The 23,144-nt window shown below is 40.3% G+C and overlaps 1 protein-coding gene and 1 long non-coding RNA gene across 4 annotated transcripts; one reads left to right on the top strand and one right to left on the bottom strand.

The window, feature by feature from the left end:
• On the top strand, positions 1 to 18,218 carry DNAJB11 (DnaJ heat shock protein family (Hsp40) member B11). Its single transcript, XM_019958444.2, has 10 exons — positions 1 to 268; positions 4,055 to 4,211; positions 9,745 to 9,842; positions 12,151 to 12,283; positions 13,953 to 14,095; positions 14,848 to 14,930; positions 15,788 to 15,845; positions 16,823 to 16,934; positions 17,158 to 17,317; positions 17,774 to 18,218. Exons 1-10 carry the CDS (start codon positions 201 to 203, stop codon positions 17,836 to 17,838), a joined length of 1,077 nt encoding a protein of 358 aa, XP_019814003.1. The 5' UTR covers positions 1 to 200; the 3' UTR covers positions 17,839 to 18,218.
• LOC139183257 (uncharacterized) lies at positions 4,130 to 16,823 on the bottom strand. 3 transcript variants are annotated; one of them, XR_011566862.1, is made up of 3 exons: positions 15,762 to 16,823; positions 10,052 to 10,236; positions 4,130 to 4,245 (listed from the first exon to the last, which is right to left on the bottom strand). It is a non-coding gene; the product is annotated as an uncharacterized lncRNA (long non-coding RNA). The 3 variants fall into 3 exon arrangements; XR_011566878.1 differs by lacking the exon at positions 4,130 to 4,245 and adding an exon at positions 6,956 to 9,110; XR_011566872.1 differs by lacking the exon at positions 4,130 to 4,245 and having other exon boundaries at positions 6,956 to 10,236.
• Positions 18,219 to 23,144: the final 4,926 nt, after the last annotated feature.

The following is a 23,144-nucleotide window of genomic DNA, read 5'->3' as shown; positions in this document are numbered from 1 at the left end:
GGCCCGCTAGGGGCTTCTCTCGCCGGGACTCGGGACTCCCGGGAAGTGACTGGTAGAGGAGGGGGCAAGCTAGCTGTCGCTCCTAACTAAGTCGGAGACCTGGGTGTAAGGCGGTCTCTCAGGGCTGGGTGGGCTGGCGAACCGACGCGGCGGCGGGGGCTGTGAGGAGTGCGGGGGGCCGGGGCCGGCACAGAGGGACTATGGCCCCGCAGAACCTGGGCACCTTCTGCCTGTTGCTGCTGTACCTCATCGGGACCGTGATCGCCGGGTGAGGAATTGGAATCTGCGGGCACTGGGCCATTAAGTCAGTCTTGGCTGGGAAGGAGGCTGGGGAGAGAAGGGGACATTGTCCGACGGGGGGAGTGGAAAGGGGCGTTGCTGTGGTGAGGCGGTGGAGAGGAGTGGGTAGTGTGGGCCAGGCTAGTGGGATGGAGAGGAGGACAGTGGGTGACCCGGGTGATAGGGGCTTAGACCCAGAAGCCCTAGAGCTAGATTTGCCCAGAGAAGCGAGGGTTGGATGCAGTGCCAAACGCAACGTGGGATGGGGGTCTGCTGAGTTGGAGAAGGGGGACGAGACAGTGTTAAGTCTACAACGAGCCGTTGGGCTGACATTAAAGTGGGTGGGTTGTGATGCCAGGCAAAGTGAAGAAGTGGGGAGAATAGGTAGGGTAGCCATGCCGGGACTGAAAGAAATTGGATTGAGGGAGCAAGGCAGACCCTTTGAAGAGCCCTTGTACCTTGCAGCTTCGTGAGATACTGAGCCTAAGCTGTTATCATGCCTCACTGTCTCTCCAGGGAGCATTCTTAGGGAGCTGAGTAGTATTACAAGCAGAAGGGAGAAACATTTTACCAATAGACAGTAGATTGGAATTCTAGCCCCACTCAACTTATGAATTATGTGACTTTGAAAGAAAACCTAAATTCCCATCTTTGACATGAGGATGATAATGTGCCACCTGTTTGAAGGAAGCAGGACCTCCTGGACTCTAGACATTCTCCAGCCTTTAAGATCCACTATCCTGTAGGCCCGGTGCCCACTGAATTTGATATGCCAGGCTCATATTTAGAATGTGGAAAATAGTAAATCCTTCAGTTCAGTTCAGTCGCTCAGTCGTGTCCGACTCTTTGCGACCCCATGAATCACAGCACGCCAGGCCTCCCTGTCCATCACCAACTCCCAGAGTTCACTCAGACTCACGTCCATCGAGTCAGTGATGCCATCCATCCATCTCATCCTCTGTCATCCCCTTCTCCTCCTGCCCCCAATCCCTCCCAGCATCAGGGTCTTTTCCAATGAGTCAACTCTTTGCATGAGGTGGCCAAAGTACTGGAGTTTCAGCTTTAGCATCATTCCTTCCAAAGAAATCCCAGGGCTGATCTCCTTCAGAATGGACTGGTTGGATCTCTTTGCAGTTAGCTTCTGACAAGTTTGTAGGTTACTCTGAAAGGAGAAAGCACTACCTAGAAGAACTTGACACTTTAAGTGCTTGTTATTCTCTTAAAAGTTTTTTTTACCCCTGTGTGCATATATGCTTAAACTTTGTTGGGTTTTTGTTTTTTTTCTTGTGAAACATCTTATATTTCTAAAATAAAAATCTTCTTCTCCTGGGTAAAACTTTATTGTATTTTTAACATGTTTTTGTTAGCACTTTTTGCACTTAAAGCAATGTGTACCTTAAATTGTTGGAACAAGATGTCAGTATAAATCCTGTTAATACTCTTAACTATAAAGTTAGTGAAAAAGTGAAAGTGCTAATCACTCAGTTCTATCCAACTCTTTGGAACCCCATGGTTCCTAGAAACCCACCAGGCTTCTGTGTCCTTGGAATTCTCCAGGCAAGAATATTGAAGTGGGTTGCCATTTCCTTCTCCAGGAGATCTTCCCGACCCAGCAATCAAACCTAGGTCCCTTGCATTGCAAGCAGATTCTTTACCATCTGAGCCACCAGGGAAGCCCAACTATAAACTTAAGTCTTTCATAAAGGAGTCTCTTGGGAACTGTAATGTTGATACTGAGCTGTGCCAACCATCTCCCTGTGTTTTTCTTGGCTATTTCTTAACCATTTTTATATTAAGTATATCCTAAGTAAGCCTCATTTTTTATATAGTTAGCTCTTTTGTTGTTAACATTAGTGAACCTTTATCTAGTTTTGTCTCAAGAGATGCCAGCTTTCGTATATTTGGGGGGAGGGGGATAAAGCACCTAAATAATCCTCATGGAATAATCTTCATCCCCTTATCAGTGATAATTTTAAAAACTTACACATAAAATGTTTATATGATTTCCCTAAAGTGTGACTTAGAGCTTATTAAATCATTTTTTTTTAAAGTTCTCTGGTATATTGCATGGATCTTGGTACCCCAATGCATTTTTCCCCCACTACATTTTAAAATTATCATCACTCCTACATTATCTCCACTGTGAATAACTTTCCCATCCCTTGGTTGAGAGAGTGTATTTTCAGAATAATTTCTGCTGGCTAAAGGGATAGACTTTTGAGAGCATACTTATTTAGTCATTTCATTCAATGAATATTTATTGGTGTCTTCTATGGACTGGATATGGTCCCTGCCCTCAAAGTTTATTAGTCTGATTCTGTCTTCCCATTGGCCTTTCCTACAAAGATTCGCTCTCCAGTTAATTTAGTTCTAGCATAGTTCCTGGCAAGGAGGTCAGTGGCTCTGCACTTTGTCTCCTAACTTATGCCATGTGCATATTTGCAGCTGCTGAGACTTATAGGCACCAGCATATGGGTTCCAGCAGCTGGCTGTGATTAAGACTTGATCTAGACAAACTGGAATAACTCCTAGTAATGGAAACAGTGAGAGACTTTATTTTTTGGGGCTCCAAAATCACTGCAGATGGTGACTGCAGCCATGAAATTAAAAGATGCTTGCTCCTTGGAAGAAAAGCTATGAGCAACCTAGACAGCATATTAAAAAGCAGAAACATTACTTTGCCAACAAAGGTCCATTTAGTCAAGGCTATGGTTTTTCCAGTAGTCATATATGGATGTGAGAGTTGGACTGAGTGTCAAAGAATTGATGCTTTTGAACTGTGGTGTTGGAGAAGATCCTTGAGAGTCCCTTAGACAGCAAGGAGATCCAACCAGTCCATCCTAAAGGAAATCAGTCCTGAATATTCATTGGCAGGACTGATGCTGAAGCTGAAATTCCAATACTTTGGCCACCTGATGTGAAGAACTGACTGATTGGAAAAGACCCTGATGCTGGGAAAGATTGAAGGCAGGAGGAGAAGTGGATGACAGAGGATGAGATAGATGGATGGCATCACTAACTCGATGGACATGAGTTTGAGCAAGCTCCGGGAATTGGTGATGGACAGGGAGGCCTGGCGTGCTACAGCCATGGAGTCGCAAAGAGTCGGACACGACTGAGGGACTGAACTGACTGAATGACTGCAAAGTTGATATTTTCTCTTTTTCGGCGCAAAAATCCACAACTCATACATTCAAATGAATGTTATTCTCTTTTCAGACTTCTCTTGTTTGGGCTTTGACTTAACTTCTATGTTAACCTCTGAAGTTAATTTCAGTCACTTCATCTTTAACATTCCAAGAGTGCTACTGTTGGTCAGAACGTTTATGTGATACAATCTTTTTGCGTAAAGAAAATCATCCTTTGAGGTTATTTGATCTTTGGAAGCAGTCATTTGAAGTCAGTAATAGAGGATGACAAAGAGACTCAATTTGATTATAGAGTTCTTGCTTGGAAATAATGTGTGACCATAAAATAAGAAAATGATTTTCTTGACTAAAACTAGTAGGAGAAGAATGTCACAGATACTTTGAATAATCCTAGCATTGTTCAAAAAGTACATAGCCTCTCATTATGATTGCTTCAATGTATGAAACTCATTACAAATTCTGGTGTGTTTTTTTTTAGTTATTCTTTCTGTGTGTCACACATGTACCTTCATTTTCCTACCTCTTTGCTCAGACACAAACCTAAATGTAAAGGAAAAAAATTCACTTTTAAAAATGTAATGTATAACCTTTTAATGAAGTATCTTCTCCCTCTCCTGCATCCCCAGGCGAGACTTCTATAAGATCTTGGGGGTGCCTCGCAGTGCCTCTATAAAGGATATTAAAAAGGCCTACAGGAAACTAGCCCTGCAGCTTCATCCTGACCGGAATCCTGATGATCCACGAGCACAGGAGAAATTCCAGGATCTGGGTGCTGCTTATGAGGTGAGTCAGGAAGAAGGTAAAGTATAAATAAAACCTGCAGATACAGAAAAGACTGTGTAACGCAGAGTAACACTCCCATTTTTCAGGTCACTTTTTAAAAGAAATAGACAACAGATAAAAGTAGTACTCAATGCTATATTGTACATGTATTTTAGAAGGTACTACACTTCCTTCCCCTTTTCATATCAGCATTTGTTTTATTAAGGAGAGTAGTGTTAACAAAGATGAATGAAAGCAGATAGAATTGGTAGATTAATTAGTAGATTGATCTTCGGTCGGTGTGTTTGGAAGTTGGAGCCAGAAGCAGAAACAAAATCTAAATGAGGATTGCAAATCCACCTGCCTATATGGACCAGGCAGATAATATGCATGGCAGGTATAAGATAAAACAGGAGAGTGGATATTCTGCCTCCATTTTAGCAATCAACAGGGAATGAAGAGGACTGTGACAAACTGAAGACTTGACTCATTTCAAGGGAGCAGCTGGTGTTCAACCTCAACCAGTTTTTGCCATATATAGAAGTAAGCACTGTGTTGCCAGATCATTTAATTTTTCTAGAGGAGTGGAATTCCTGATTTTTTTGGTAAATTTTCCTGGTTATAACATGTTGGGAAGTAATTCAATTTAAAATTTTCTTTTATGTGCAGATCAAAGAAAACATAGCTATAGTTTGAATTTGCAACCTCTAATCTAGAGGTTAAAACACTTTGATGTGTATCATTTCATTTAATCTTCATTAGGACAACATGAAATATAGTAGAGCTGGGCATATTCTTATTCCCATTTTCTTTCTTTCTTTTTCATTTTTAACAACACAGAGGAATATTTACTGAATCCTTAATCACCTTTTTTGCTATTTGAAAAACCATTTCACACAGAACCATTTTACAGAACACAATGGTGAAAAAATTTTTACAAATAAGCAACTGATAATCTTTCATGTGTATTAATTTAAGAGTTAGCTGCTTTGCATGTGTTGCAATTCACCTTTCTCCTAGAAATAGGATAAGAGATCTGTGGTTTTATTTTTTTTCAGCTTTGTTGAGATATAATTGATAAATGAAATTGTAAGATATTTAAAGTGTGCCTTGTGGTGATTTGATATGTGTATACATTGTGAAAGGATTTTGCTCAATCCATCACATCATGTATTTCTTTTTATAGTGAGGACATTTAAGTTCTGCTTTCTTCACAACTTGCAGCTATACAATACAGTGTTATCAATTCTAGTCACCATTTATTCCCATTTCCTAAAAGGGCACAGAAAAAAATAATTTGACTCCAGTAGTCAGGGAGCTACAGCTTCTGAATTCAGATTAAATCCCTGTATAGTGAGAAGATTGGAAACAAGTCTGAAAAATATTTTAGTGGGAAAAAACCACAAAGACGGGATTCCAAGGCCTCCTGGGTTAAAGAAGTGAATGAAGTAAAAGTGATTTATATGCTCATGAAACTTAAAACTAATGGGGTTTCCCTTTCTTCTCTCAACACCTATAGGACCAAAATTCTTAACCTTAGGCTCACAAATAAACTTGAGAGGGTTGGTGGACCCTCTTAAATTACTGTATGTAACATTTTGTTTCTTGTTAATATGGATTCCATGTTTTGCACTTTATTTACCATGAATACTCCCATTGCTTGCTAGAAACCCAATAATAAAAAATATTTTCTGGGAGAACTGTTGCTAAGAATTTTCCGTGCTCTTTATAGATTCTGCATGTTGTTTCACCATGACCTAGGCAGGCTATACATGCATCATTCAATGAGATTGCAATTTAACTCAGAACCTTTCTAGTCCCCAGTTCAAATTTTCTTTCTTCTTTGCGTCTTTCACTTGATTGCCTATCTTTGGCCCTTGGATAAATTAGTGTCCACAAATCAAAATCTCACTAAAGTTGAAGGGTCTATTGTGAATACATCTGTCTTCTCTACTGAGCTGAGATTACTGCAGGCATTTTAATTAGTTGAGACTGGTTGATTGGCCAGTCAACTAAGAAATTCCTTTCTTTCTCTTAAAAAAAAAAGTTTCCAAGACTGTAATAAAACTGCATTCTTTAGATAGAAGAGAAGTGAGGAGTAAGTGAATGATAATAGATAACTTTGAGGGTAGTTTTGGATGAGTTATTACAGAAGCCTCCTATGTCCAAAAAGAAGCTGACTTAAAAATAGTCTTTGTTTGGAGGGGTTTGAAATGGAATTTCTTATGGATCCAATCTGGAATTCATTTCTTTGCCAAGACAAGAACAGAGAAGTGGACTTGAAAGTGAAAATATTGAAAATCCTGATCACATAATAATGAGGTTTTTTTTGTTTGTTTTTTAAGTTAACTCTGCCCATTTCTATTTCCCCAAAGTAGCTTTTTTTTTTTTAAGGATATTTATCAAACCCTTTATTTTTCACCTGCTCTATCATAGTGGCTTTAGTTGAGTACTCTAGTCATTTCTAGTCTAACTCATTTCTCTTTGATTTTAAGAATGCTCACTTTCTTATACACTGACTTTCTTCTTATCCTTCTGAATGTATCTTAAATGTTAATAGATTTTTTTACTGTGGTTCCTTACACATCATTCAGGCCCTGAGCCAAAAATGTGTCCTATTTACATATGCCAATCAGATCTTCCCTTTCTTTTGCTGAGTCAACAAGCCCCATATACTTCCAACCTTTTTTTTTCCTGAGCCAACACAAGCATGAGTTTCAAAGAACTTTTTCCTTCAGTCTGCTATCTAAATAGAAATGTAAGAATACCAAAGAACATAAAGTTGTTTAATTTTCAAAGTTATGTTGTTGTTTAGTTGCTAAGTTCTGTCAGTCTCTTTGCGATGCCATGGGACTGTAGCCCTCCAGGCTCCTCTGTCCATGGAATTCTCCAGACAGGAATTCTGGAGAGGGTTGCCATTTCCTTCTCCAGGGAGTCTTCCCAATCCAGGGATCAAACCCGCATCTCCTGCTTAGCAGGCGGATTCTTTACCACTGAGCTACCAGGGAAGCCCCTTCAAAGTGCATATATTTCAGAATGCTGTCAATAAATGGGAGGCTTTTTTTGGAAGGCAGATTTTGAATAACACTGAAGTTTATTTTGTTTTACATTCTTTATTCTAGATATGAAATGGTCCCATGAGAAAGCATATACTTATGACTGAGCATCTAGTTTTGTAAAACCATTAAAACTTCAGTCAGTTCAGTTCAGTTCAGTCACTCAGTCGCGTCCAACTCTTTGTGACCGCATGAATCGCAGCATGCCAGGCCTCCCTGTCCATCACCAACTCACAGAGTTCACTGAGACTCATGTCCATCAAGTCAGTGATACCATCCAGCCATCTCATCCTCTGTTGTCCCCTTCTCCTCCTGCCCCCAGTCCCTCCCAGCATCAGAGTCTTTTCCAATGAGTCAACTCTTTGCATGAGGTGGTCAAAGTACTGGAGTTTCAGCTTTAGCATCATTCCTTCCAAAGAAATCCCAGGGCTGATCTCCTTCAGAATGGACTGGTTGATCTCCTTGCAGTCCAAGAGACTCTCAAGAGTCTTCTCCAACACCACAGTTCAAAAGCATCAATTCTTCGGGGCTCAGCTTTCTTCACAGTCCAACTCTCACATCCACACATGACTACTGGAAAAACCATAGCCTTGACTAGACAGACCTTTGTTGGCAAAGTAATGTCTCTGCTTTTGAATATGCTATCTAGGTTGGTCATAACTTTCCTTCCAAGGAGTAAGCGTCTTTTAATTTCATGGCTGCAGTCACCATCTGCAGTGATTTTGGAGCCCAAAAAAATAAAGTCAGCCACTGTTTCCACTGTTTCCCCATCTATTTCCCATGAAGTGATGGGACCAGATGTCATGATCTTCGTTTTCTGAATGTTGAGCTTTAAGCCAACTTTTTCACTTTCCTCTTTCACTTTCATCAAGAGGCTTTTTAGTTCCTCTTCACTTTCTGCCAGAAGGGTGGTGTCATCTGCATATCTGAGGTTATTGATATTTCTCCGGCAATCTTGATTCCAGCTTGTGCTTCCTCCAGCCCAGCATTTCTCATGATGTATTCTGCATATAAGTTAAATAAGCAGGGTGACAATACACAGCCTTGACGTACTCCTTTTCCTATTTGGAACCAGTCTGTTGTTCCATGTCCAGTTCTAACTGTTGTTTCCTGACCTGCATATAAGTTTCTCAAGAGGCAGGTCAGGTGGTCTGGTATTCCCATCTCTTTCAGAATTTTCCACAGTTTATTGTGATCCACACAGTCAAAGGTTTTGGCATAGTCAATAAAGCAGAGATAGGTATTTTTCTGGAACTCTCTTGCTTTTTCGATGATCCAGTGGATGTTGGCAATTTGATCTCTGGCTCCTCTGCCTTTTCTAAAACCAGCTTGAACATCTGGAAGTTCACGGTTCAGGTATTGCTGAAGCCTGGCTTGGAGAATTTTGAGCATTACTTTACTAGTGTATGAGATGAGTGCAATTGTGTGGTAGTTTGAGCATTCTTTGGCATTGCCTTTCTTTGGGATTGGAATGAAAATTGACCTTTTCCAGTCCTGTGGCCACTGCTGAGTTTTCCAAATTTGCTGGCATATTGAGCGCAGCACTTTCAGAGCATCATCTTTCAGGATTTGAAAGAGCTCAACTGGAATTCCATCACCTCCACTAGCTTTGTTCATAGTGATGCTATCTAAGGCCCACTTGACTTCACATTCCAGGATGTCTGGCTCTAGGTCAGTGATCACACCATCGTGATTATCTTGGTCGTGAAGATCTTTTATTAAAACTTTAGAAAGTCTTTTTTCAAGTTGTGAAATTGAGCTTGAGCATCCTTTGTAGAGCAGTGTCCCTTTTCACTCTTTGCAATTCAGACTCAGGGCGTTATGAGCTGTATGTGCCAGACAGCACTCTTCCACAAATGGATTTCTACATATATCAAAAGAATGAAAGGGGAATATGAAAATATCGCAGTGTAGACCTTTCTGGAGACCTTTCATTTGATTCCCTCGACTTTCCAATCTCTTAATTTGTCTGGGGTAGTGTCGGGTAGAGCTTATGGTATAAATACGTGAGGCTGAGCAAAGTTGAAGGCTGTCCTTATTTACTGCTTCTGTGACTAATGACAGTCTTGTCTGGCGGGTTTATAGTTTAGAGAGATAATATAGCATAGTGGTTAGCAGCCTAAGTATGGGAGTCAAACTACATGGGAAGTGAACCTGAGGAATTCATCTCACTCTTTCCTGTTACTGCCCTCACATTCATAGCCATGTCGCTAATCTTGTTAGTGCTAATCTGCATGATGTTTATGCAGCTAGGTGAGTTCTGATCAATTTAAATTAAAAACATGAGTTGAGCATTGTGAAAAGTTACAAAATGAACGCTGATCAAAGAATTTACTAACTCTTAAACATGCCTTAATACCGTACATAATAAAAACCACAATCCACTAAAATTTTACACACAGTATCAGAGTTAAAAAATTTTTAAACATAAATGTGAATGCACCTTATCAAACCATTACCAATTCATAATCGTTTCCTCCACTGGCTTTTGCCCCCAGGTTCTATCGGATAGTGAGAAACGGAAACAGTATGATACATATGGTGAAGAGGGCTTGAAAGATGGGCATCAGAGCTCCCATGGAGACATTTTTTCACAGTAAGTAATTTATCCATCTGCAAGGTATTAGTGTCTGAGAGTGGATCACTTAGTGATTATTAAAGAATTATCCTTGCTCCCTTGTTCAGAATCTTTTGATGAAGAGTACAACTCAACTGATCCTTGACCAGAAGGTCATTCATCATCCTTTGTATGGGAATATACTTCTCTATTTTCACAAAGCTCAAGCAAAGACAGGTAGTACTTACAGGGATGTCCTCCTAGCCAACCATATCAGTTGAATCAATCCCGACTCTGTTGAGGGTGATATATGTTGGAAACCAGTTCCATTTGTCTCCTCGCTGTCTTCAAATCTGCAAACCACTTACTGAGCAAGGTGATTCTTGTAAGAGAGAGAAATTCCTGCCGCTATACCCAAAGCTGCCTCTTCATCCTGGCAGCAAGAAAGGGATGATTGTGATCATCAGCATTGGTGGAAGGAGTCAGGGCAGAGACTGTCCGTCTCTTGCTGCTCCCAGCTTTCTGAGGAGGCTGAGTGGCTGGATGATAAACACCTTACCTTCCCACTCTTTGAGGCCCACTTTATTGAACATTTGAATTTTCATGTGCTCTGATGATGCATAAACAGGAGGTCCTGATTGGGGGTTTTGAGTCAAATTATAAATAAAAAGATATTTGAATATGCATTTCTGTGGGGAGGATGCAGTGCTTTCTTCAGATTCTTAAAGAGTTTTGTGAACTCAAAAAAAGTAAGAATCACAGTTGCTATGTTTAGTGTTTGGGGGTGATGGTAGATTTTTAGGACCTGTGAAGATGTGTGAGTAATACGGTTAGGAAATCCTCCTCTTCCGCAGGATTGATTTGGCTGCTTTAGCCTACCAGGGAAGTGTTCTGTTCGAACCTCTTGGCAGTTAGAAGTGATAGCCAGAGATGCCAGAAAGAGAAAAGGCTCTGCCCATGCCCCTCCTGCACCAAAATCCTCCCCCTCTGCTTTTATTCAAGATTCAGGGAGTCTATTCACCGAGACTGGGGTTTTTTTTGTCTTTTTTTTTTTCTGGAGGGAGGGGTTGAGGGGTTGTATAGTTGTCATCACTATGCTGACATCTGAGACTTCTTAACCAAAATTTAAGATTATGATTAGAACTCCTATGAAGTTAAAGGTCATTGTTTATATTAACCTTAAAGTGATGCTTTAAATATTTAAAGTGATGCTTCTGTTATTTAACACAAGTTAATTTTGATCGTATGAGACCAGAACTTCCTTTTCTGTCAGATCCAGAGTTTTACTGAGGCTGATGCTTTTTTAGTTTAATTATGTATCCAAGATTTTTGTACAAAGCAGTAGCTTCTTTCACCAAAGTTAGTATCTAAAAAGCATATAAAGGTGAACACTACAAGAGTCCAAAATTACTACTGGGTTCAGCAATACATGGGCTTATATATACTATACCCTTTCTCAATATCTCCATTATATTCTGGTATTTGTCAGCATTAAAGAGATTTTTTTTCATTGATTAAGAATTCACTGGCATACTTTATACACTGTACTGTATGTCTTCAGTTCAGTTCAGTCGCTCAGTCGTGTCCGACTCTGCGACCCCATGAATCACAGCACGCCAGGCCTCCCTGTCCATCCCCAACTCCCGGAGTTCACTCAGACTCACATCCATCGAGTCAGTGATGCTATCCAACCATCTCATCCTCTGTCGTCCCCTTCTCCTCCTGCCCCCAAGCCCTCCCAGCATCAGAGTCTTTTCCAATGAGTCAACTCTTCTCATGAGATGGCCAAAGTACTGGAGTTTCAGCTTTAGCATCATTCCTTCCAAAGAAATCCCAGGACTGATCTCCTTTAGAATGGACTGGTTGGATCTCCTTGCAGTCCAAGGGACTCTCAAGAGTCTTCTCCAACACCACAGTTCAAAAGCATCAATTCTTCGGCACTCAGCTTTCTTCACAGTCCAACTCTCACATCCATACATGACCACTGGAAAAATCATAGCCTTGACTAGATGGACCTTTGTTGGCAAAGTAATGTCTCTGCTTTTGAATATGCGATCTAGGTTGGTCATAACTTTCTTTCCAAGGAGTAAGCGTCTTTTAATTTCATGGCTGCAATCTAGACAATATTAAAAAGTTTTTTGTGTTGGGGCAATATATATGTGCTGTATATCTATACTATAAATACTATATAAGTTATAGATGATGTTATTACTTCAGTGTATGTATTAAAAATGTCTTTCAGTTTTGCTCATTGGTAGGTCACAGTATTTTATCAGTGTGAAGAAAACTAAAATTGTAAGAGGTGAATTCTGATTTCTTTTCCTGATGATTTTACACTTACCAACAGCTTCTTTGGAGATTTTGGTTTCATGTTTGGAGGAACCCCTCGTCAGCAAGACAGAAATATTCCAAGAGGAAGTGATATTATTGTAGATCTAGAAGTCACTTTGGAAGAAGTGTATGCAGGAAATTTTGTAGAAGTAAGTCCAAATTATTCAGCTCTTCATATTCTCTAGAATGTGTTCTTATGACTAAAACTAAGAGGTTTTTGGGTACCTTCTCTGTCTTTTAGGAAGGGGGGCAGTGCATAGAATTGAATTAATCATAATCCTTGGTTCATGATACGCTGTAATTGTTATGAACTCATCTCTCAGCCCCAGAACTTAATAAAACAATAAACCATGACTTGTATCTACCTACATGCTACTTCCCTATCCCATCCCCCACCTCCCTTCCAAGGTGACTACGTCGTATCCTGAGTTTCGTCTCTGTTGCCACTCCTTGTTTATTTGTTCTATTATATGTGTATGTATACCTGAATAGTATTTCGTTCACTCACATTGTTTCTGGCTTTCTGAAAACATCATCAGACTGTACATTATCTTGTGAGACTGCCCTTTTTTTTACTTACTCTTAATATTGTCGGGATTCACCCATGTTGTTGCTTACAGCTATAATTCTACTGAATAGAATTTCACTGCGACCACACTGGATCAATAAGCATGTAGGTTGTTTCCAGTTTTTTTCCAATTCCAAACAGCACTTTTAGGAAGCCTTATACCTATGTTCAAGTACAGAGAATAATTTCCCATGTTCCCTTGCAGGCCTGTTGTCTGTAGTCATTGACTATACATAAAGTACACATCACTTTCTTGTAGTTAGCATGCTCCTAAACAAATTCCTTGTTAATCTAATTATTGTAAAGAATATATGTATGTGACCTTGCTATTTAAATGCCCCCACGGTCGATTCTTTTTAAGAAAAATAATTACTCTAAAAGAGCATAGTGGTTAGAAGTACAGACTTTGGAGCTAGCCTGCCTGATTTAGAGTCCTGGCTCTGCCGTACATTGGTTGTGTGACCTTGGTCATATTACTGAGCCTTGCTGTACTCTCATTCCATTCTCTGTAAAATGGAGACGATAGCGGCATCTATGTCATAAAGAGTTCGTAAATATATGTGATTAGGGCCTTGCTTGGCACACAGTAAGTGCCATAACTGTTAGCTCTAATTACTTTTATTGTTTATTCTGTTGAACTGGGCTTCATACATTCGTAGGCTTTGAGGGATTTTTCTCCAAGCATTTGCCTCATTCAGCGGCATAGACATGCGTTTCTTCATATATTTTAGTTTCCTTTGATTTGGAGGGATCAGAATGTTCGATTGCAGTCAGCTACAAGGAGATGCTCATTGTGTCTCTTCTTACAGGCTGAGTATCTAGACTGAGGCAGCATTGGAAAACACTGCCAGATTGAGTTGCCTGAAACAAGGAAGTGTTTTCATGAGGTTAATCATGGCTAATCTTGGAGTGGGAGCCACATGCCAGCTTTTGAAGGCTGTGGTTGTTCTTCAGGGCTCCTGCTTTACACAGCTCAGATTTCTCAAGAAATAGTAATTCTGTGGACTATGTTAACTCAGTAGTATTTCTTTGTGGCTTGGAGAAAGTGATCCTATTTGAGTCCGTTAAAGATCCATTTACTACAGTCCTGTGTGGGGGCTGACTTGTAACTCCTCCAGGACTTCTCTCAGCTGTGGGTCTCTCTGAAGGATGGCTTGGGAGAGAAGGGAAGGTTCCAGCCCAGATCCAGTGAGGAAACTGAAATCTGGGGGATGCAAAAGAGAAGCTTATGCTGTGTGTGCACTTCCTAGGTGGTTAGAAACAAACCCGTGGCGAGGCAGGCCCCTGGCAAACGGAAGTGCAACTGCAGGCAGGAGATGCGGACCACCCAGCTGGGCCCCGGGCGCTTCCAGATGACCCAGGAGGTGGTCTGCGACGAGTGCCCGAATGTCAAGTGAGTAGAAGCACCTTGTTTGCTCTGCCAAGGGACACTTTAATCATCTCATTGGTCTAATAAAATGCCAATGGTCCATACCTAGATTTTTTTCCTTCCCTCTCTTCCTCATGTCCTGCCAGAGGAAAGAAATTAACATTTTTGTTTCTTCTTAAAGTATCTCTTCTGAATATCTTCTTTTATGTCTATAAACTAATCAGCTTTATTTCTGAATATTCTTAAGGCTGTTGGTATTCCATTTTTTTCTACTTGGAATATTTAGAGCAATCTTACATGTCCAGCTAAATTTCAAATTAGAGACATACTGTTTGCTGATTATATTATGAACACAACTATATAATTGAACCTTCAGTTGTATATATTAAATCTAGCTATTTGTGGGATCAGGGGAAAAAATCAAATAGGATAAACTCACCTGTTAGATTTTCTGATAAACATGACACTGTCCTTTCAGGTGGACATTTATGTAAGTGTAAGTGGTTTTCTCTGCTACTGATCCTCGTGTTAAAGCAGCCAGCCCACTGTAGGCCCTTTTGGAACCAGTGGTTGTGTGATTACTTGATATATAGAAGCTTTGCCCTGGCATTTGGCAGGTGGAAGGTGTAAGTGGATATCAAGTGGCTTTGTCATCTAGAGATACAGACTAGTCTTCCAAGAAAAAGTAGATTGAGTAGATAAAACTTGAATTATCTGTGTCTGGGATTTGGTTTATATTTTCATTTGTTTTTCCTTTTAAATTCTCTTTGTCTCAGACTAGTGAATGAAGAACGAACACTGGAGGTAGAAATTGAACCTGGGGTGAGAGACGGCATGGAGTACCCCTTCATTGGAGAAGGTGAAATATTGACATTGATGTTTTATTACCGTAACTTTCTGCTCTCTGATTGCTTATGAAACCTCCCACCTCACCCCACACTTCATGGCCACATAGTAAATGCATGCATCATTTCCAACACACTTCCATCGTTTTTTAGGACACAGGAAGCCTTTTGTGACCATCTTTAAGCTCTAGCATTACTGTTTATCCTCTGAATACAATGGCCAAAAGTTACTGTCCAGTAGCCTAAATTGGGCTTCCCAGGTGGCACTGGTGATAAAGAACCTGCTTGCCAGTGCAGGGGGCATAAGAAACGTGGGTTTGATCCCTAGATCAGGAAGATCCCCTGGAGGAACGCATAGCAACCCCCTTCAGTATTCTTGCCTAGAGAATCCCATGGACAGAGGAGCCTGGAGGACTATGGTCCATGGGGTTGCAAAGAATCAGACACGACTGAGCGACCTAGCATGCACACACAGCCTGAATTATATCAAAGTTTAAGATGTTCAGAACTTAATGGAGTAATGTGAACTCTGCAATAAAAGAAGAGATGTAACTCTAATTGGCATTAATAAGATGCTCTCAGACCTCATTTTGGGGTTAAATTTAAAACTCTAGAAGAAAAAATAGCTTTATAAGGTTCAGAAATCAGTGAATCATTCTTTGTTTAGGAAATAGGTCAACTTATTTACTTCTGTGCCTGAGGCACAGGTGAGCCTCACTAATCTGAAATTTGATATAACCAGGTAGAGAGACTGCGCTCACAGATAGGCTTAACGGTCAAAGCCCAAGTTAGTGGCTTTAAAAACTTTTTTCAGCTACCAAACAGATTTACAGTGTTCCGCTTACAATGTGTGGTAATCTCTTCTGAGTAGGTGAGCCTCACGTGGATGGAGAGCCAGGAGACCTGCGGTTCCGAATCAAAGTTGTCAAGTAAGTCATCTCAGTTTGGAAGCCTTCTTTGGGTTGGAGCCTCTTATTGAGTCTAAATATTTATTTACTCAGGACTTAAGATTCTGAAAGATGTTGGGAGGAGAGCATTGACAAGACAAGTAAGGAGCTGTGAAAGAGAAGCAGACAAGGAGGTCAGAGATATTAACTGAGGAAATGCGCCCTATGCAATAATGGGAGACTTTTCCATAGAAACGACCTACTGTGACGTCATCTGCAGCTGCTGGGCAGCTTCCCTGGTTGCCTCTCTTCAACATGCAGTGCCCCTTACATAAGAATTTTGCCTGGAACTCAGGCTTTCTTGTTTACCATCTTGGAGACCAGTGATGCCTCTACTTCTAAGGATTCATTGAAACAGGATTCCCACCCAAATATGGAGAAATGGGCCCCCAGTGCCAAAGACTTTTCTCTCTCTCATAGCACTCCTTAATCTCAGTGATCTTTCCCCAGTGTTCTTCATCTGCCTTGTCTTTCTGATCACTTCCCGGGAAACTGGGATATGTTCTGTTCCATGAATAAACCTAGTCCCTTCTCAAGTCCATATCTGCCAGAATTCCCTCTTGTCCTGTCCCCAGCCTCCCATGCACCCTCCTTATCTATAGCTTCAGAGCTGACTGGGCCTTATAAACCCAGCTCTGGGATTCCCGCTGATCTCTGATGCCCTTCTCCCCCAATTCCACGGCCAGAAGTTGTCCTTCTCTTTTTTCCATAATCTGATTACTTGTATTTTAATTATATGCTTTTGCTGTTGCTGATCATAAGCTCCTGAAGATGAGGGTTTAATAAATCCTACTAACTTTATAGTCTCTATTAATACTGTACACAAAGGAGTGTCTTAAGAGATGCTTATTGTTTGAAAGAGTGGTATCCATCCTTTTCCATGACTTGTCTAAAACCTTTTTGAACTCTCCCAAAAAAAGGCTTTGAAAGTTACTGATGTTTACCTTGTTCCCTTCCAGGCACTCAATATTTGAAAGGCGAGGAGATGACTTATACACAAATGTGACAATCTCCCTCGTAGAGTCCCTGGTGGGCTTTGATATGGACATTACTCACTTGGATGGTCACAAGGTAAGCAAACTAGTTCTTTTAAAAGTCTGTCCTTTTAAAGCCTTCTTGTGGCTGATGTTGAGGTTACTTTAGTCCTTTGCAGCCACAGAGACATGTTTTGCTCGCCCCTTCATCCTGATGCTCTGCTGAGCTGTGACATGAGCTCTGGGTATCAGTGCTCACCAGAAGCTGTGTTGTGCTCCGAGAGTACAGTCCTTCTCTAGCATCCCCTTTTGCTTTTCAGGTACATATTTCCCGCGATAAGATCACCAGACCTGGAGCCAAGCTATGGAAGAAAGGGGAAGGGCTCCCCAACTTTGACAACAACAACATCAAGGGCTCTTTAATAATCACTTTCGATGTGGATTTTCCAAAAGAACAGTTGTCAGAGGAAGCAAGAGAAGGTGAGGGTATAATGTTTACTGTTCAGGGAAAGATGAGATCTGCTTTAGAAGGATCAGAGGCTTGGAGGGTGAAGGCTGCAATGGTTGCTTGAGAAGAGGGCCCAGGTGGTGGGTTGTAAGTAAAAAGGAAAAGGTAAAGGAAAGAGGTCAAAAGTGGAAAGAGGACAAAGAAGAAGGGATGGAAGACAGCTGAAGAACTTTCTGTCCATTCCAGTTGCCTCTTCTCATGGGATTTTGTGCGATGTGTGTGTTGTGTGTCTGCCTGAGACACAAAGACAAGGGCTCACCTTGGACGTGCGTGTATGGGTATCCACGTGTGATGAAGTTGGACAAGGGTAGTTACTTGTTTAATTCCAATCCTTGCTTGTCCTAGGGCCTTTTGTGGAGCCTGTCTGTGAAACATGCTCTTTAAGCTGCATTTTTGTTAATGGAGTCATTTGTTCATTCTTTCCCCAGGTATCAAACAGCTACTGAAACAAGGATCAGTGCAGAAGGTTTACAATGGACTGCAAGGATATTAAGAATGAATAAAATTGGACTTTGTTTTAAAATAAGTGAATCAGCGATATTTATTATCTGCAGGGGTTTTTTTTGTGTGTGTATTTGTTTTCATTTTCAATATGCAAGTTTGGTTTTTTTTCTTCTAATGACAGTCATGAAATGAGTAAGCAGGCTTAAGAATTTGTCCATTTGTGTTGAGAAAAGAATGACCAGCAAAAGGTTTAACAATACCTCTCCCTTTGGGATTTATGTCTGGTGCTGCCGCCCAAGTTTCAAGAATTAAAGCTGCAAGAGGACTCCAGAAGACACTGTACAAAGGGTTGGAGTTAATTGTTAGCTGTTTCATTTGAAATGCCAACTGGAGAAGTCTGTTTTTAAATACATTCTGTTGTTAATTTTTTTCTTGACTCTTGTTTCTTGTTGGTTTAGCTCCCCTGTTGTCTCTCCCATCTCCATCTTTTTTCCTTGTCGTTTTTCCTTAATCAGCTTCATTTCCCTCCCTGGGTCCTGTGTGCTAGTTGGGTTTTCCTCCCATGAAGCAAGATGAACGCACAAACCTGTGGGAGAGTGGTGAAGATCAAGTCCCCATACCCAGTTACACACGCATGGCACTTCCTAGAGAGGAGCCTGAAGAAATTAGAGATGGGAGTGGATGAAACAAGGACCTAATTATCCTTGAGAAAGTATATTCCTTCTCATTTTAATTAGAGAATAGTAAAATCTGACATGGGAACTTTACTGTTTAGAAAGCACTTTTCATGTGTCCAATCTCAGTTGACATGTTTAACAAGTCTTTGGCTTGTGTTGGGAACTAGGATTGTTGTTGTCCCTAGAAAATGAAATTTAAAGTACTGGAGTAACAAATTTACATTTTCTTCTGTCAGTGGCACCTAATTCAGGTGGTATGTGACTTCAGTGTATGAATTTGGAACCTCTTTCCTTTTTCTTCATTACATGGTCGGATCACACTCTACTCTTCTTTACTTTAGCTAGTGAATGTTTCAATGTTGAACAACTGTTGCAGAGGGTTTATGGAGCTGCTGTCTAGCCATCAGTACGGTTCCAGCAACATTCCCGTCTATGTCTGTATAACAGCCAATGCTGCTGTTGCCTTTTCTTTTATTTTGCCCTGTTTTATAAAAATTAAGGGAAGAGGGGAAGAAATTTCATCCATTTAGAACAGTTAACAAGCACATCATTTAACCTTGATCAGACACTATTTGGATTTGAGTGATCCAACTGTGCATTTACTTGTAAAGAGAAAGAAAATTGAGGAATATTTAAAATGCTAAAAATCTTATAAAGTAAATGCACCACATAGATACATATGTATGTTTCATGGACTTTTTGTGCATTTAATATTCATTATGTTCTAAGATTCTGTAGTTTATTCCTCAGAAATTATTATCAACATTTATCTTCTGTATCTTAGCCCAGGAGAGCTCTCGATCATGATTTGTACCTATTGATTTTTTCCAAGATTTTTGCAAGAATCAGTCACATACTAATCTAGAACTGTTCTTAGCTAGGAAGACCCCAGATATAATTCTTTTGCTGCAAATAAGAATGTTCATGGGGCTTTGTCACTATTTAAGTGCTTTCCCGGAAACACAATGTAATATGGGAAGACTTGTATCAGAGCCCCACAGGTTTTCTTGTAATAAAGCATAGTAACAGGATGATGTGGTGGAGATGACAGGAAGATTGTAAAACCAGGCTTTAAAGTACAAGCTTTTTGCACTAGGGTACAGCTGCCTTCCCAGAAGTTAATGCTGCCCCGAAGTGGAGCAGAAATCCCCAAGGCAGCAAGCTTCCTACGAAATGAGCTTAGGAGGCCATAGTGGTCAATATGTAAGCTCCCCTCAAGCCAAAAGTTTCTGTGTACCAAAAAAAAAAAGTTTCTATGACTTACAGAGTTTTCATGCGAAGAACTGAAAACTTGTCCTCTTATTCATTGAGTAGAAAATATTTATTGAGTCCTTACTATGGGCCAGTTTCTGTTCAAGTGTTTTTATGGATGAGGTTGTTTATATGGAAGAGAGACTGTTATCCTCAACCTACAGATGAGGAAATTGAATTACATCTCACAGCTTACAAGCAATGGGTCCAACATTTGAAGCCAAGCAGTCTGCTCCAATGTATCTTCAAGTACCATGAACTCATGATTTCCACTCAAAACAGGTGGTGTGGAGAAATATTCTAGGTAGTGATGGTGGGAGGATAAATAATAGTGTCTTCAGCCCTGCAGGGAAGAATGTCCCTGCAGCAGAAAGGGTGGTTGGCCTGGGATCAGACTCAGTTCTGTGACACTGGGCAAGCCAGTTGGAAATGATGATGGGTGATATATTTTAAGGAGAGTTTTCGCACATTTCTAACATATTTTGGCTATACATTTATGTAAGTTGAGTTTCTGCTCTTCAGCTACATTCACTATTGGTTACATTGCCAGATTCCTGAATCCTAGATGGGTGTTAGTGCTCAGAAATCACTGTTGTTGGAAAAGGGAACAGGATATGGAAACTTAAAACCAATTGTAAAAGTTGCATTGGTTGGCCTTAAAAATGGAAGGAAGATTTTACAGTAGTCTTTGAAAAAAGTTAAGCTGCAGTTAGCTTCAATAAAAACATCTATCCTGAACAAAGACTCCAGGAGATAAGCAGAGAGGAAAAAAGTTTGAGGAGTGTTTACTTTTTTAAAATTCTAGACTTCCAGTCACTGGCATGGTACCAGAACTCATGATGAAGGGTTGACTAGAGGTCACAGATAGTGGGCACCGGTACAGCTTCCACCATGATTTATGTCAAAGAGCCCAGACCCTTTCTCTTTCCACTAAATGAAATCAATACTTATGAGTGGTACAACTTTAAGTATGGTATCTCTACTGATGCAGCCAGCGGTATTTCTACTGATGCAGCCAGCCTGAGAACACCATGATCAGAGTGCAGTGTCATCACAGAGCTAAGTGTCAGTGAGAACGCTCTAGAGCTGCTCAGTCCAATATGGGACATATGTCCTATGTGTCCACTTCTGAGCACCTGAAATGTGGCTGGTGCAAACTGAGAGATGCTATACATGTAAAGTACACAGTAGATTTTGAAGACTTGGTACAAAAAAAGAATGTAAAGTAATGCAATAATTTTATATATTGGTTACATGTTGAAATGATAGTATTCTGGGTATATTTGGTAAAATATATTATTAAAATTATAAATAAAATACATTATAAAATTCACCTTACCTTAGTTTTGGTTTTTTACTTTTAAAAATGTGGATTCTAGAAAATTTTAAATTACGTGTGTAGCTCACTTTACTGATAGCGAGGCTGCCAGGTTACTTCTCAATATGAGGCAAATTGGCTTAATACTTTGGGATGAAGGGCCTCATGTTCACTGTTATTCAATTACATCTCATTCAATTCAGTCCAGTGGTCCAGATGGTTAAGATGTTTGGGGATTTCAACTCAGTCATCCGATATTCTGTGCTTCTCCACTTGATGTTATCTGTCCTCTGTATTGGCTGAGACATCAAGATTTTTTATGCAAATAGTGAAGAAAAGAATTGAAGGCCAGCTCTTGAATTTTGCCATTGAAAGCCTTGCTCCAGGTTGTCATCAAAACATCAGCATATAGTCATATCAGCCTCCATGAAAATAGCTGTTTTGCATGTAGCCATATTTCTTATCATGTCCACAAGGATGTGCTGAGAGGCCTTGTTGAAATCCATTTATACAACAGCTTATTAGGAAATGAGGTGGGTCTGACTTGACCCATATTTGGGTCAAGCCCATATTTGCGCCCTAGGGATCAATACTTTCTAACTCACATGCTTACAAATGATGCCTAAGTTGACTCTCATGTTCTTAGCTTTTGGAAAAATCGCGCATCTTCAGTCCTTCAGCCTCTCACTCCTCCACAGTCCCTCCACATCACAGCCATGTTTAACAACCTCCTCTATATTCCTTTAAGTACTTAGATTTTGTCTAGTCTAGAAGACTGATTTCCTTTCAAGTGGTAAAAGTGTTTCTTGTCATCAGCTCTTCCCTCTTGGGCTTCCATTTCCTCTTACTGATGTTCATTCTGCCCTTTACATTTCAAACGTTCTTCCTGACAGAGTACAGATGCAAAATTGGAGGTTTTATATACCATAGTGATTTTTTTTTCTTTTTTTAAATTTTATTTTATTTTTAAACTTTACAATATAGTATTGGTTTTGCCAAATATCGAAATGAATCCGCCACAGGTATACATGTGTTCCCCATCCTGAACCCTCCTCCCTCCTCCCTCCCCATACCATCCCTCTGGGTCGTCCCAGTGCACCAGCCCCGAGCATCCAGTATCTGCATCGAACCTGGACTGGTGACTCGTTTCATACATGATAGTATACATGTTTCAATGCCATTCTCCCAAATCTTCCCACCCTCTCCCTCTCCCACAGAGTCCATAAGACTGTTCTATACATAAGTGTCTCTTTTGCTGTCTTGTATACAGGGTTATTGTTACCATCTTTCTAAATTTCATATATATGTGTTAGTATACTGTATTGGTGTTTTTCTTTCTGGCTTACTTCACTCTGTATAATAGGCTCCAGTTTCATCCATCTCATTAGAACGGATTCAAATGAATTCTTTTTAATGGCTGAGTAATACTCCATTGTGTATATGTACCATAGCTTTCTTATCCATTCATCCGCTGATGGACATCTCGGTTGCTTCCATGTCCTGGCTATTATAAACAGTGCTGCGATGAACATTGGGGTACACATGTCTCTTTCCCTTCTGGTTTCCTCAGTGTGTATGCCCAGCAGTGGGATTGCTGGGTCATAAGGCAGTTCTATTTCCAGTTTTTTAAGGAATCTCCACACTGTTCTCCATAGTGGCGGTACTAGTTTGCATTCCCACCAACAGTGTAAGAGGGTTCCCTTTTCTCCACATCCTCTCCATCATTTATTGCTTGTAGACTTTTGGATTGCAGCCATTCTGACTGGCATGAAATGGTACCTCATAGTGGTTTTGATTTGCATTTCTCTGATAATGAGTGATGTTGAGCATCTTTTCATGTGTTTGTTAGCCATCTGTATGTCTTCTTTGGAGAAATGTCTATTTAGTTCTTTGGCCCATTTTTTGATTGGGTTATTTATTTTTCTGGAATTGAGCTGTAGGAGTTGCTTGTATATTTTTGAGATTAGTTGTTTGTCAGTTGCTTCATTTGCTATTATTTTATCCCATTCTGAAGGCTGTCTTTTCACCTTGCTAATAGTTTCCTTTGTTGTGCAGAAGCTTTTAAGTTTAATTAGGTCCCATTTATTTTTTCTTTTATTTCCAATATTC

The sequence above is a fragment of the Bos indicus genome, chromosome 1 (assembly GCF_029378745.1).
Source record: "Bos indicus isolate NIAB-ARS_2022 breed Sahiwal x Tharparkar chromosome 1, NIAB-ARS_B.indTharparkar_mat_pri_1.0, whole genome shotgun sequence".
NCBI lineage: Eukaryota > Metazoa > Chordata > Mammalia > Artiodactyla > Bovidae > Bos > Bos indicus.
The sequence above is the reverse complement of the archived record's forward strand: the minus strand, read 5'-3'. Positions and strand labels throughout refer to the sequence as shown.